The sequence below is a fragment of the Trachinotus anak genome, unplaced genomic scaffold (genome assembly GCF_046630095.1).
Source record: "Trachinotus anak isolate AG129_WGS33_773 ecotype Australia unplaced genomic scaffold, CSIRO_AGI_Tana_v1 ptg000021l, whole genome shotgun sequence".
NCBI lineage: Eukaryota > Metazoa > Chordata > Actinopteri > Carangiformes > Carangidae > Trachinotus > Trachinotus anak.
The window spans coordinates 29,104,989-29,118,564 of record NW_027273872.1 but is presented as its reverse complement, the minus strand read 5'-3'; the positions used below and the strand labels follow the sequence as shown (position 1 = coordinate 29,118,564).

The 13,576-nt window shown below is 42.1% G+C and overlaps 1 protein-coding gene across 1 annotated transcript; it reads right to left on the bottom strand.

The window, feature by feature from the left end:
* Positions 1–440: 440 nt before the first annotated feature.
* On the bottom strand, positions 441–12,115 carry dnd1 (DND microRNA-mediated repression inhibitor 1). Its single transcript, XM_071458657.1, has 5 exons — positions 11,959–12,115; positions 10,079–10,184; positions 3,604–3,929; positions 1,824–1,956; positions 441–979 (listed from the first exon to the last, which is right to left on the bottom strand). The coding sequence occupies exons 1-5, from the start codon at positions 11,989–11,991 to the stop codon at positions 441–443; spliced, it is 1,137 nt and encodes a 378-aa protein (XP_071314758.1). The 5' UTR covers positions 11,992–12,115.
* Between the last annotated feature and the right edge of the window lie 1,461 nt (positions 12,116–13,576).

The window sequence follows — 13,576 nt, the reverse complement described above, 5'->3', positions numbered from 1 at the left end:
CTCAGATTATCAGAAACACCCTCCATGACAAGGTGATCAACACCTGTCACCTGTCAGCAACTGGATTTCTGTGTCTTCACAAACTGGTACAATTGGTGGTTTAGTAAATGGGGACATGCTGTAACCACAGTTGTGTACAGTCAACTTTCACCTTTATGTTCTGTTTGTCATGCTAAGACACATTTACCCCCTCTAGTGGTGGAAATGGTTCAGTCCAGATACATTATCACACACAGCATTTCTCATTTCTCATTTCTCATTTAATTAAAATGAGGAACCGATCAACAGCAACACAAAGCATGCATAAAACAAACCACAACGATCAAACAAGACAAACAAGTCAACTGTAGTAAAAACATGCAGAAATAACCATGTTAAGATCAAACACTTCTTTGGATATTACATCATTAATGACACAACAGTGCTGCAAGGTGAGGTCGTCAGTGGGTGATCTGGTTCCTATAGACCCTCTGCAGGACCTGCTGGGCTGCAGCCTGCTGAGCTTCCTCCAGCGTGGTGGTGGCAGTGGGTCTTGGCAAGATCATGACCAGGCCTTTGAGGGGCCCAGTTGTCCCGGGGATACACACCATGTAGGTGAAGTAGAGGAAGCCATCTGGTCCAGCATGGCTGTAGTGCATCTCATAGAGCGGCTGGCCAACGCCTGCCACCTCACACACCTTCTGTAGGAGCATCACTGGGGACACTGCAGAATCCGAAGGCCTCTGAGAGGAGGAAGAGGAGGAGGGGTGGTGGGGTACAGCGGGTCCTCCCACTGCTCTGCAGAAATCCGGAGGGATGGGTGGACGAGGGGCGAGACGAGGAGGCTGGGCTGAGGGCTGAGGAGAGTTCAGGTGCGGTGGCTTCAGGAGTGATGTTGGGAGGCTCTTTGAAGGTTTCTGTGGTGGCAGCTCAGCAGCACTTGGGTTTACTGATGACTGCCACTTGATTGAGACACTCAGAGCAAACTGCTTCTTGAATGCTAGACATAAAAAGAAAAGATTCAGAGTTACAGAATATCCCTGACATGAAGAAGATGATTTCATCCCCACAGACAAAGGTTAACTCGTCTTTGTTCTGAACCTACATCAGTATCTGAACCTACATCAGTGTCTGAACCTATTGTGTCTGAACCTACATCAGTGTCTGAACCTACATTATCTAAACCTATGTCAGTAACTGAACCTACATCAATATCTGAATCTGTTAGTACCTGAACCTACATCAGTGTCTGAACCCACAACAAAACCTGAACCTATGTCAGTGTGTAAACCTACATCAGTGTCTGAACCTACATCAAAACCTGAACCTATGTCAGCACCTGAACCTACAGTATCTGAACCTGCACCAGTACCTGAACCCACATCAGTGTCTGAACCTACATCAATATCTGAACCTTGGAGAAGTTCAGATTGTCCTATAGCTCATTAATTTATCAGTTAATATTTAAGTCTGAGTTTGAGTAATTTGTGTCTCTACAATTAATTCTTTCCTTTACATGAATTCAGTTTGAAATAAAATACATTATTTTATTTCCTTCTGAAAACAAAGAACATTTACTCTGTTGGTTTAAAACATCATTTGCCTTCCTGCTACATGTGTTGTTGTTTCTTAGTGTCTGTTGTTGGTTGTTGAGTTGTTGTAGCTCCTCTTTGGTCAACACAAGGATGTGTTATACTGTTGACTACAACTACCATTGTCCAGTAAGAATTACACAACAGTGGTATGTGAAATTGATGTTTTATCATTTTTGTCAAAGGTTGGGACCATATTCACAGTATTACACTAATGTATCAGGGCATCAGCATCAACAGGAGCTCACTCACCTTCCACCAGCATCTTCTTGGCCATAGAAGCAGAGTGGTGGGATGAGAAGGTGACTATAGCCGACGCCCCCTCAATACCAGCCCCTGCCTTCAGAGACACTCTCTCCACCCCCTCCGTCAGCGCACGCAGGACCTGGAAACAAACATCAGACACACACAACCTTTATCCACAAAGCAGTAACAGGTGTTATCATAGGTCAGAAGACAGAAAAACAAGACATGATTGTCTTTAAGTTCATATTCAGTGTTTCTGTTTGAGGTAAGGACACCTCAAACAGAAACACTGAACATGAACTTAAAGACAATCATGCCTTGTCTTTCCCTGAGCTTCAGACCAGAGCTGTGGAGCAAAGAAAATCTTTGTGGAGGCCAAGAGAGATGAGACCTTTACCACTGGTCCGTCTTATTTTGCACAACAACAAAGTTTCAGACAGGAGAAGCAGATGTTTTTCTGAAGGCTGAATATGTGAGCAGAGGCTGGAGCAGCTCGTAGACCTCAGAGGGTCCTACAGGTCTTCGTCACCAACGACCTGTACCAGGTCTCCTGGTGGAATCAGGACCAGACCTGTCTGTACCACATGTTACACCTTTTGGAGGCTTAGAGGGCTGAGTGAGGGAGGTCCTGACCAGAGGAGGCAGAGGAGGACATGAGAGCAATGAGGAGAGGTGACTGGTTGCCTGAGAGGTTCAGAGAACCGGACCTGATGGCTGCCACCTTTTCAGCTGAGAGGTTTGTGATTGGGGAGGGGGAGTAAGGGTTTGAAGATAGAGTCTGACAGCACTGATGTTAAAACCAAATTTAACCTTCAAACCTTTCTTTCTTCTCTCTCCTCTCAACCAGTTGAGGCATGTTTTACAGTCCCGACAGATAGAACTCATTATAACACCGGTCCTTTCTGTACTTCTGTCAATCACACTGAACATCACAGTGTGTTGTGTGCATGTGCCGGTGGTGGGTTCAGTGGTCTTTCACAATAATCCCCTCCTACCAACCTGAACCGAACCCCCACCACTGAACCTCAGTCAGTCCCTGTGGACCTCAGTCTGTCTCTCTGACGTGTCCTCATGGATGAAGGAACTGAACCTCTCTAAGACCTTCATCATCATCAGTCTCTTCATCATCATATCAACATCATCATCTCCTCTTCATCTCTGACCCAGCCAAGGTCCAGAGAAACCTGGAGGCATGTTTGAGGACCAACTCTCCTACCCAGACCCGGTTGTCTCTGTCTCCAGGTCCTGACTCTTTGTTCTGTACAACATCAGAAACATCAGGTCTGACCTGACTCAGTCCTCCACCCAGATCCTGGTCCAGGTCCTGGTTCTCTCTTCTGACAGACCTCCCTTCACTCACAGTGAACCCCTTACAGATGGTCCAGAAGCAGCAGCCAGTCTGGTCTACATCACTCTGCTCCTCATCCAAATCCACTAACTCCCCTTGATCCTGAACCAGATCCAGTATCTGATGCTGCCTTCAGAAAGACATCTGGGTCTGAACTCAGCCATTCAGCCTGATGCTCCTTCTCCTCCACTGTGTTCCTGTAATTAACGTGGTCTGTCATCCGATCCCTGAACACAGATAGTCTCAGTCCAGACTGTTCTGGTCTGTGGTTCACTGATGGTGGAAACAGCTCCTGAAGTCTATCAGAGCAGGGGTTCTTTGTGACCTCAGTTAGAACATTACTACTTCCCTTGTTATTGCAGGACTGTTGTGTTACACCTGATTGGTATCTGTCTGTTCAGTGTGTCTGTCACAGCCACAGTCATAGTGCCACTGTACCTGCAGTAGGTCCTCTGGCCTGGTGGCAGCCGGCAGGTCTCCAACACACAGGTGTCTCTTCTCTGTGCTGTGGCGGACACTGAGGCGGAAGCCAGGCTCAAGCATGTGGCCGTGCAGCAGGCGGATTGCGTCAGCAGCTACACTTGACGAGCTGTATTTGGCATATGCGAAGCCGCGATTCTGCCCGCTGAAGTTCATCATGAGCCGAAACTCCCAGAGTGGACCAACGGAGCTGAACAGGGGGATCAGCAGGTCCTCGTAGGCATCCCGTGGGATCTGGCTGATGAAGACCTCACAGCGGGCTCCTGGGGTGGGACTGTCCCACACTGACAACAGAACAGACAGGAAATGTCACCTTATGATCACATGGTTCATCAGCTCAGGTAAAACTTTAAAATCTTTGCTATGCTATGTTGTCAAACATCCTCATGAACGGATCAGACAGCAGCTGCTTTTTATTCTTGACATCAATCCAACAACCACTGAGAGAGCATCTGTCTCTGTGCCACTGACTTTCTTTATCAAAAATAGTTCTTCATCTACTTTGGTGCATTTTCAAAACAAATTATCTACTGTAAATCTCAAACTTATTAAAGCTTATAAAGGTCAGACATCTTTAGTTCTGCTCTCAGTGATGGAAAAACTGAGCTCCCTCTCACAAACACACAGACACTGCTCTCTGTGATGCTGGTGGAGAGAAGAGATTAAAGGTGTGGTTCAGTGTTTTCAAGTAACAGCAAAAACACTGAACTGTGGAAACATCACAATCAGGCGTCTGGTTGTATGTCATCCTTCGTTGTACCTGTTGTGTTTGTATCTTACAAAATAACAAAAAGTACAGAGAAGAGTTCGTTAAAACACCGGATCAATCAGAGAGGTCTTCTTATCCATCCAGTACTTTAACAGATCTCTTAAGTCACCAGATCAATCAGTAAAAATCTTTGTACTAGAGATAAAATCAGATACTGATTTACATCACTACTCACACTGCACAACATGAGACAAAATGAACAGACATTAGATTTTAAATGATGAAGACTAAAAACACCTTCTGAAAATGTTCTGTTCATATTTTGAATGAGGTTAATTTTTAATTACTGTGAATCATAAACAGTCAACAGTGAATCTGGATCATACAAGACACAACGATGACAATGACCTGATGGATTTCAATCATGTGTAAGTTCAACCATCTAAAATCCAGTAACCTGACTGGAGTGTCATTAGTGTCATTCTTAAACACAGTTTTTTTACATGTGAAATTTAATGCAGTGATATTGAAGTTATCACCAGTTGTGTTGTTTATGTCAGAGGAAGAAGAAATGCAAACATTACAAACATCTGTTTGCTTCAGTAATGACCTCTGAGACTTGAGTTAATATGAGGTGTACAGTGAGGACCAATCAGGTGACGGTTTACTCAGTATTTAATATTTAACGATCAGTTCGTCTCATGAAAACTCTCGTTACTGATCTTTAATCTCTTCTCACAGGTGTCAACACACAAAGAGCTGCAGCTAATTAATAATAATGATAAGTTTGATGGAGGTAAAATTATTATCAATCACTGAGAACTGCCAGGGTTAAAGGCCTGTGGTTCACTGACCAATCAAAAACAATCACGACCTTGACCATCAGTCTTTCATCCTTGTGTTCAAGTTTCGTCTCATAAATGGTACTAGCCCTGCCCCGTTAAAGTTTAATTATCATGTCGGCCTGATCAGGAAAGGTGTTGTTTACTATATCGTAACAAATAACCACAGATAGTGTTGAGGATGATTACCTTGAATGTACTTGCATTGTTTATCTGCCACTGATTGTTACTCACAGTCAGTGGAAATCTACGTGGTTCAGTTCTATAGACATATATCATATTGAGGTCTGTCACTGTGGTAACATCACACACTTGTTTACTCAGTGTCTCAGTGTGACTGTGATCACATTTATGTTACACCTGGAGAATCAGCAGCTGAATTAAAGAGTCACAGGCCCTGTTCAGGCCGGGTCTTAATGTGTCCTTCAGTGTGGTTCAGACCACCTCAGAACCTGAAATAAGGGGTTAACCCCTGTGATGGGATCACTGAGGACGGACGTTGATACCTGGTCTGAACAGGACCAGAGACAGAAGGTGAATCAGTGAATGATCTACCTGCATCAAGCAGGTGTGAACCCACTGATACACACAATCTAACAAAAGTGAGAACAGCTCTGGTCAACACCACTAACACTGTCCTCTATTCATTCCTCTGGTTAAAGCTGAGGATTCATGTTGTTCAATAATTACAGTCCTTTATCTATTTGACCATGTTTTTATAAAATATTAGATAAATCAGGAACAGAAGGATTCTTCATCATCATGATCATCATTCTTTACAAACATCACTGATGTTTCTGACTCTGTTTAATATATTAACAAAGTTTCCTCTGCAGTTATATTGTCTTCAGTAACTTTTCAAAAGCTTTTCAAAAGCTTCTGATACAGTTAATCATCATATTTAATTAGAACAGCTGTATAAATATAGTTTTCATGATACAACGTATAGATGGTTAAAGAATTATGACAGAAAACAGTTTGTTCAGAGTTGATGTTCTAATGTTACTCTGTGGGTTCCTCAGGGTTTGTTCTTGGACCTGTGTCTCAGAGTAATGTTTGCAGATGACACAACTCTGGTCCTCTCTCTCATTAAGGATGATAATGTTGGTTTAACTAACTGGTTCAGAGTGAATAAATTATCTGTGAATATAAAAAAAATGTTCAAATCACATTTTCAATCACACTCTAAGGATTTATGCAAAATTATAAGATGCTTCAAGTGTCAACTGAAAGATTTCTGAGAATTAGTGTTGATGAGAACAAAGGAACAAATAAATCAGTTGATATGAGGTTTCGTCAACTCCTGACCACACACTGTCTCTGTACTCTTCATTATAGTCTAATTTATCCTATCCTTCACATTGTAATGTAGTTTGGATGAGAACTTTTTGTCCTCTGGGACTGTAACCCAATCAGATTCACACATATCACCTGCTCCTCCGTGTCAGAAACTACAGATTCTCACTATTTATGACCTCAAGAGTTTTTATTTTTAAGTTATTTTCAATCTAAGGGAATATTACCAAACATTTCAAGACTTGTTTTAAAGTAAACTCAGAGGTTATTGAATTATGGAACAGCTGTCTCCATTTAGCAAAGAACTGCTCTTCTATAAAATGTTATGAAAGATGCTTCAAAGACCATTGAGCTGCTGATTATGTTTTTTCCCCCCCATGTATTAATGTACATGTATTATTACTACTGGATTTACACTTATACACATCACATTCTCACATTTTCTGCTCTTATTTTGATATTATTATTATTATTATTGTTGATGTTAATTCTATTATAAATATTTTGAATCATTTTTCGATAGTCATGTTATTTTTTGTGTGTTCATTTTGTATTTTTATAATTTTGTGATATTTCAACATCATTTACAACCCAGTTTCCAAAAAAGTTGGGACACTGTAAAATGTAAATAAAAGCAGAATCCAATGATGTGTAAATCATGTGAACCCATATTTAACTGAAAATAGAAGAAAGACAACATATCAAATGTCGAAACTGAGAAATTTTATTGTTTTATGAAAAATATAAGCTCAAATTGTGCCAAATTCTTTCAGTGGGTGACAGGTCTGGATTGCAGGCAGGCCAGTTTAATGTCCGGACTCTTCTACTACGGGGCCATGCTGTTGTAATATGCTCAGAATGTGGTTTGGCTTTGTCTTGCTGAAATATGCAAGGCCTTCTCTGAAAAAGACGTCTGGATGGCAGCATATGTTGCTCCAAAACTTGTATATACCATTCAGCATTAATTGAGCCTTCCCAATGTGCTACCCCCCCCCCCCCCCGACACACACACACCATCATGGATGCTGGCTTTTGAACTGTGCGCTGATAACAAGCTGGATGGTCCCTCTCCTCTGTAGCGCTGAGGATGCGGTTTCCATGATTTCCAAAAACAATTTGAAATTTTGATTCGTCAGGCCACAGGACAGTTTTCTATTTCACCTCAGACCATCTTAAATGAGCTCAGGCCCAGAGAAGTCGGTGACGTTTCCGGATCATGTTTAGATATTCTTTGCATGGTAGAGTTTCAACCTGCATTTGTGGATGAAGCGATGAACTGTGTTCACAGACAATGGTTTTCAGAAGTGTTCCTGAGCCCATGCAGTGATTTCCACTATAGAATTGTGTCTGTTTTTAATGCATTGCTGTCTGAGGACCTGAAGATCACAGCCATCCAATATTGGTTTTCAGCCTTATCCCTTTGCCAACAGAGATCTCTCTGGATTCTCTGAATCTTTCAATGCTATTATGAACCATACATACTGAAATTTACAATTTTTTTGTAATTTTACATTTACATTCTTCAACTGTTGCACTATTTGCCCACGCAGTCTTTCACAGAGTGGTGAACCTCTACCCATCTTCACTGCACAGACACCCTGCCTCTCTGGAGCCTCCTTTTAATACCCAGTCATCTTACTGACCTGCTGCCAATTAACCTCATTAGTTGTGAGATATTCAACCAGGTGTTTTTTTCCAGTCTTTGTTGCCCCTGTCCCAACTTTTTTTAAACATGTTGCTGGCATCAAATTCAAATTGAGCAAATATTTTAAAAAAAGCAATAACATTTCTAAGTTTTAACATTTGATATGTTGTCTTTGTTTTATTTTCAGTTAAAATGGGTTTACATGATTTGCAAACCATCGCATTCTGTTTTTATTTACATTTTACACAGTCTCCAAACTTTTTTGGAAATGGAGTTGTAGATGGAAACTTTAAATAAGTCAGTTGAGCTTTTTGCGTCAGCACTGTGTGCTGTTGGTTTTCTTGTTCCCTGTGATGAAAGGAATTTAATATATAGTTTGTTATTTGATTCTTTATTTGAAAGTATTGGTTGGCACAAAGCCTGCAGACGCCACTGTTGTTCCACAGACCGGGAGGTTTTAGTCATTTACACTGACTCAGACTGTTTCTCCTCAGACTCTCAGTGAGGTTGATCAATGAAGCTTCAGGTCAGTAGAGACCTTGGTGTCAGGACTCAGTTCTAGATATGTTTAATAAGTGAAGGAGATCAGGTAAAGAAGTGAACTGAAAATCAGAGTTAGAGCTAGTTAGACATGTTAGGGTGTTAGAGGTGTTAGGAGAGGAGGTGCTCATGGATGAGTTTTCAACAGGAACTGGAAGATAGAGAGGGACACCCCTGCTCTGATAGGCTTCAGGAGCTGGTTCTGTCATCAGGGAACCACAGACCAGAACAGTCTGGAGTGAGACTGTGTGCAGGGATGGTGATGACAGACCACATTCATTAGAGGAACCCAGTGGCATCTGCAGCATCCGGCTCGATTAGAGTTCAGACCCAGAAGTCTCTCTGAAGGCAGCATCAGTCTGAGGAGACCAGGATGGACCTCTGGTAGGACTAGGACTGGAGAGTCCTGCACTCAGGTGGAGGGCTGAGGGAGGGGGGTGGTGAGGTCAGGACCAGAGAAGGACATGAGAAGGGTTGTTATCTGGTCCCAGAGAGACTGATGCGTCCTAAAGACTGAGACTGGTTGTCTCTGAGAGCTTCAGAGGCTTGGAGGCTGATGGCCTCCACCTTTTCAGCTGAGAGGTTAGGGTGTGGTGAGGATTGAGTCATGTTTTAAAGGAGGGAAACAGTCTCTGAGTCAAAAGTAGTTTTGGATGATCACCACTGAGATCAGCAATTCACTGGTTTTATTCCATTTTCCCTTAGCAGGACTGAGATCAGTTCTCAGCTCCTCTTTACTTTGTGTCCTTGTAAATTTCATTTGATGAGTTTCAGCTGCTGCTTGAACAAAATGGTTGTTGCTGACCTCGTTGTCCTGTTGTCTTTGCTCGCAGCTGTTGTTCAGTTACATTTTAATGCTCCGACTGTTTTTGCTGATTCTCGTTTGTAGTAATGCAGAGTATTAGTTCTTTACGCCGGCACATGGATTTCCAGTGTATGAATGGTTATTAGTATCAGGTGTGTTAGTCACATTAGTGTGTATTAGCCTAAATCAATGTGCAGCTCTACAGTAAAGTGACATTTTGCCTGATTTAAATAGCAAAAAAATCAATGTGTAGCAGAGGCTATGTGACCTTCAGGTTAAAAGGTTCAGTGGTCTGTACGACTAGTTTGGCTAGATGAAGGTGCAACATGACTCTGAAGATTAGAGAGGGTCATACTGAGCTGATGAAAATACAACACTTCTTGTTTCAGCTGATTATGCACTAATGAAAACATAATGATAAATCATATCCCATGTCTGCTGATAGATCCTTCTGAGTCCTGCTCACTGGTCCTTTGATACAACTCACAGCTGAAAAAACTCCTCTTCAGTCTCAGTCCTAATTTCTGTATCTGAGTTTCTCTAAGGATCTAACTTCATCCTGACCCAGTGTGTCGGAGCTGTGCGGCCTCTCTCACCTTCAGGTGGTCCTCCATATTTCCTCTGGCCATTCACTTGAGTCAGTTTTATATTCGTTGTTTTCAGCCAGGTTTCCAGTGCCTGTACACGCTCAAGGTTCAGCACCTGACGGGAAAACAAAGTGGAGTAATTCGTCAGTGACAGCAGCTCTGCAACTAACAGGACAGATATAAATATATATAAAATCGACCTCAGTATGACACTGTACTCCTTTAACACTGCTGGAATCATAATGGACAGTGGAAAAAAAGATCAAATTGACACAGCCGAACTACAGATATCATGTTTTTTATCCCACACATTCTTCTCTGAAGTTAAAATTTGTTGCCTACATTACCCACAATGCAACTCGACTACCCAGTTCAGTCAGGGTAAGGGTGTCTTATGTTAGTGCTGGACACTGTCGTAACCTGCAGCAGAGATGAGGAGAGGCCTGCAGAGCTCTGAGCTTTCTGATGCTGACTCAAGTGAAATCACTTGAGGACATTTACCAGACTCTGTAGATGAGCTGCACACAGGGCTGCTGCTAATCACTAATCAATCTGCTGATAAATTTAATTGTTGGTCTATAAAACAAAACTCAAGGATCCTTAACGATATCCTAGAGCACACAGTGACATCATCACATCACATTTAATGTATGTATATATAATTCACTGTAAAAGAAAAAAACATTTGAGGATATGCAAACATCAAATCTATGACATTCCTGAAATGATTAATAAATTATCAAAAAGCTGCAGATTAATTTCATTATGTTGACTTAATGGTTAGGAAATTAAAAATAGTATCAGAATATCTCCACATTACATCATCAGCAGTTACAGCAGTAATTAGAAAGTTACCATTTTTAATTAGATATTTTCTTCTCACTCTGTGAACCAGTGATGATGTGTCCTGGTTTTTCTTTTTATCATCTTCTCCCTCAAACATCATTATGTGTCAGAAAAACCTGCGATACTGTGTAAACTCAGAGTCTATGCAAGGATCTGATACCATGCAGTTTATTAATTAACTTTACTGTGTCACCTGCATGTGAAGTGTTGCTGTGCAGCCACTGACAGGTATTGTTACTGTTCTTAGCAGAGAAGAAGAACAGGTTTCTGGATGATAGTGTAGCGTTAGCTGCTAATTGGCTACATGTTCCACTGTTGAGTTAAACGGGTTAAGAGGCAACTTATTCAGTACTAAGGCTTCAACATGGAGGTTTTTCTTTAAATGAAGAGACTCTATCATCCATGTTTTACTGAGTTTAACCTGAGTCAACGACAGTGATCATCTCCTCACATCAGCTTATAGCTTGCTTTGTCATTTCATGCAGAGGTATCAGCAGAACTCAGGTGATAAACACCTGTACATTTCGTCATCAGCAGGTGTTCACTCACTGATTTTCACAGTTTACAATTGGAACAATCTGCTGTTTAACAAAGAATCCCACAGAGTTTAACTGTGGTGTTTGTTGATGTGGTTTACACTTTTTCTACACCTCTGACCTGCTCAGGTGTGTTCGGCTACAGGCTATGTCATTTTTCAAACCCTGTGGCGGGAGTTTTATCAGCGAAATGAGCGGCAGGTGGGGCTCAACCAAACCTGACACAGGAAAACAAAGAAAAAATAACAGCTAAACAAAGTTGAAAAGCCCGCGCGACAAAGTCACCTTGAAAAACAGAACGAGGACTTTTTACCCGATGCAGCCGCGTGTGTTTATAAACCGCTCGATACAAACTATCCGGTTGGGCAAAGCCTAGCGCTTCACAGCTGGTGCCGAACTGACCCAGACCAGGTTTTACTGCTTCTAACCAGACCAGGTTTTACTGCTTCTAACCAGACCAGGTTTTAGTGTCTCTAGCCAGACCACAGTCGGACTTGAAGACCTTACCTGGCTCTTCTTATTCTCCATCAGCTCCACCATCGCTGTGTTCGAGCGGACACTGACGCCACTGTGCCCCGCCGCAACACCTGGACCCCGCCCACTTTTGGACAGCAAGGTCGGCCCATCTTCCACGGCCACGGGGGCTCTGTTCCAGACCACGTCCTCAGCTAATGTGTGTGTGTGTGTGTGTGTGTGTGTGTGTGTGTGTGTGTGTGTGTGTGTGTGTGGGGGGGGGGGGGGGGGGGGGGGGGGGGGGGGGGGGGGGGGGGGAATCGAATCTGCAAAATAAACTGACAGGAAAGGAGTCCACTACTCAAGGGTCAGCTGTTTTTTTCTATTAACATTCAGTTTTCAGTCATGGACTACTCAGCGTTTGGAAAAAAATCCATCACAACAGATGTCTTTCTGACAATACTGTTAGCAAAAATTAAAGAAAGAATCCCATTGGTATTTAGTCCAGTGCCATGTATCAATATAATAGAGGACAGCTGTCTCAACTTCACAGCCACACAAGTTGATGATCTTGTTGATACTACTGTAGCCTCACTGTGTGCAACACTAGATACTGTGGCCCCTCTGAGAAAGAAGGTAGTGAGTCAGAGGAGGCTAGCTCCATGGTACAACTCAGAAACACGAGCTTTACAGCAAAGTTCAAGGGGCGAGAAAGGAAGTGGAGCTCTACTAACCTGGAAGAATTTCTAAAGGCTTGGAAAGACAGTCTATCGACAAATAAAAAAGCCTCTGTAAAGCCAGAATCTCCTACTCATCATTAATAGAATAAAACAAGAATAATCCCAGGTTTCTGTTCAGTACTGTAGCCAGGCTGACAGACAGCCATAACTCTATTGAACCATCGATTCCTTTAGCCCTCAGTAGTAATGACTTCATGAGCTTCTTCACAAATAAAATCATATCTATTAGAGAAAAAATTCACCATCTCCTCCCCACTGCCGACTCAGATGTACTGTCCAGTTCAGCAGCCTCAGAATCCACTGTCACTGGTTTATATTTTGACTGCATCTCTCCTGTAGATGTCTCTGAGCTCACTTCGAAAGTATCTTAATCTAAACCATTGATTTGTCTTCTAGACCCTGTTCCAACAAGGCTGTTCAAAGATGTTTTTCCTTTAATCAACACCTCTATATTAAGTCTGATTAACTTATCTTTATAAACAGGTTATGTACTGCAGGCTTTTAGAGATGCATTAATTAAACCTCTACTTAAAAATCCTACTCTTGATCCAGATGTTTTAGCCAATTATAGATCTATATCCAACCTCCCCTTTATTTCCAAAATCCTTGAGAAGGTTGTTGCAAATCAGTTATGTGATTATTTGCATAGGAATGGTTTGTTTGAAGATTTTCAGTCAGGTTTTAGATCCATCACAGAAACAGCTCTGGTTGAGGTCACCAATGATCTCCTCATAGCCTCAGACAATGGACTTGTCTCTATACTTGCCCCACTAGATCTTAGTGCTGCATTTGACACCCTCGATCATAAGATTTTATTATAGAGACTAGAGCATATGGTTGGCATTAAAGGAACCGCACAAAGCTGGTTTAAGTCATATTTGTCAGATAGACTCCAGTTTGTTCATGTTAATAATGACTCTTCTATCAACACT

Coding starts and splice junctions, on each gene's coding strand:
- dnd1 (XM_071458657.1), bottom strand. CDS start 11,991: ATGGTGGAGCTGATGGAGAATAAGAAGAGCCAG. Junction 3,930..10,078: donor ATATGGAGGACCACCTGAAG/GTGAGAGAGGCC, acceptor TTCTGTTGTCAG/TGTGGGACAGTCCCACCCCA. Junction 1,957..3,603: donor GGCCAGAGGACCTACTGCAG/GTACAGTGGCAC, acceptor GTTTGTTTCCAG/GTCCTGCGTGCGCTGACGGA.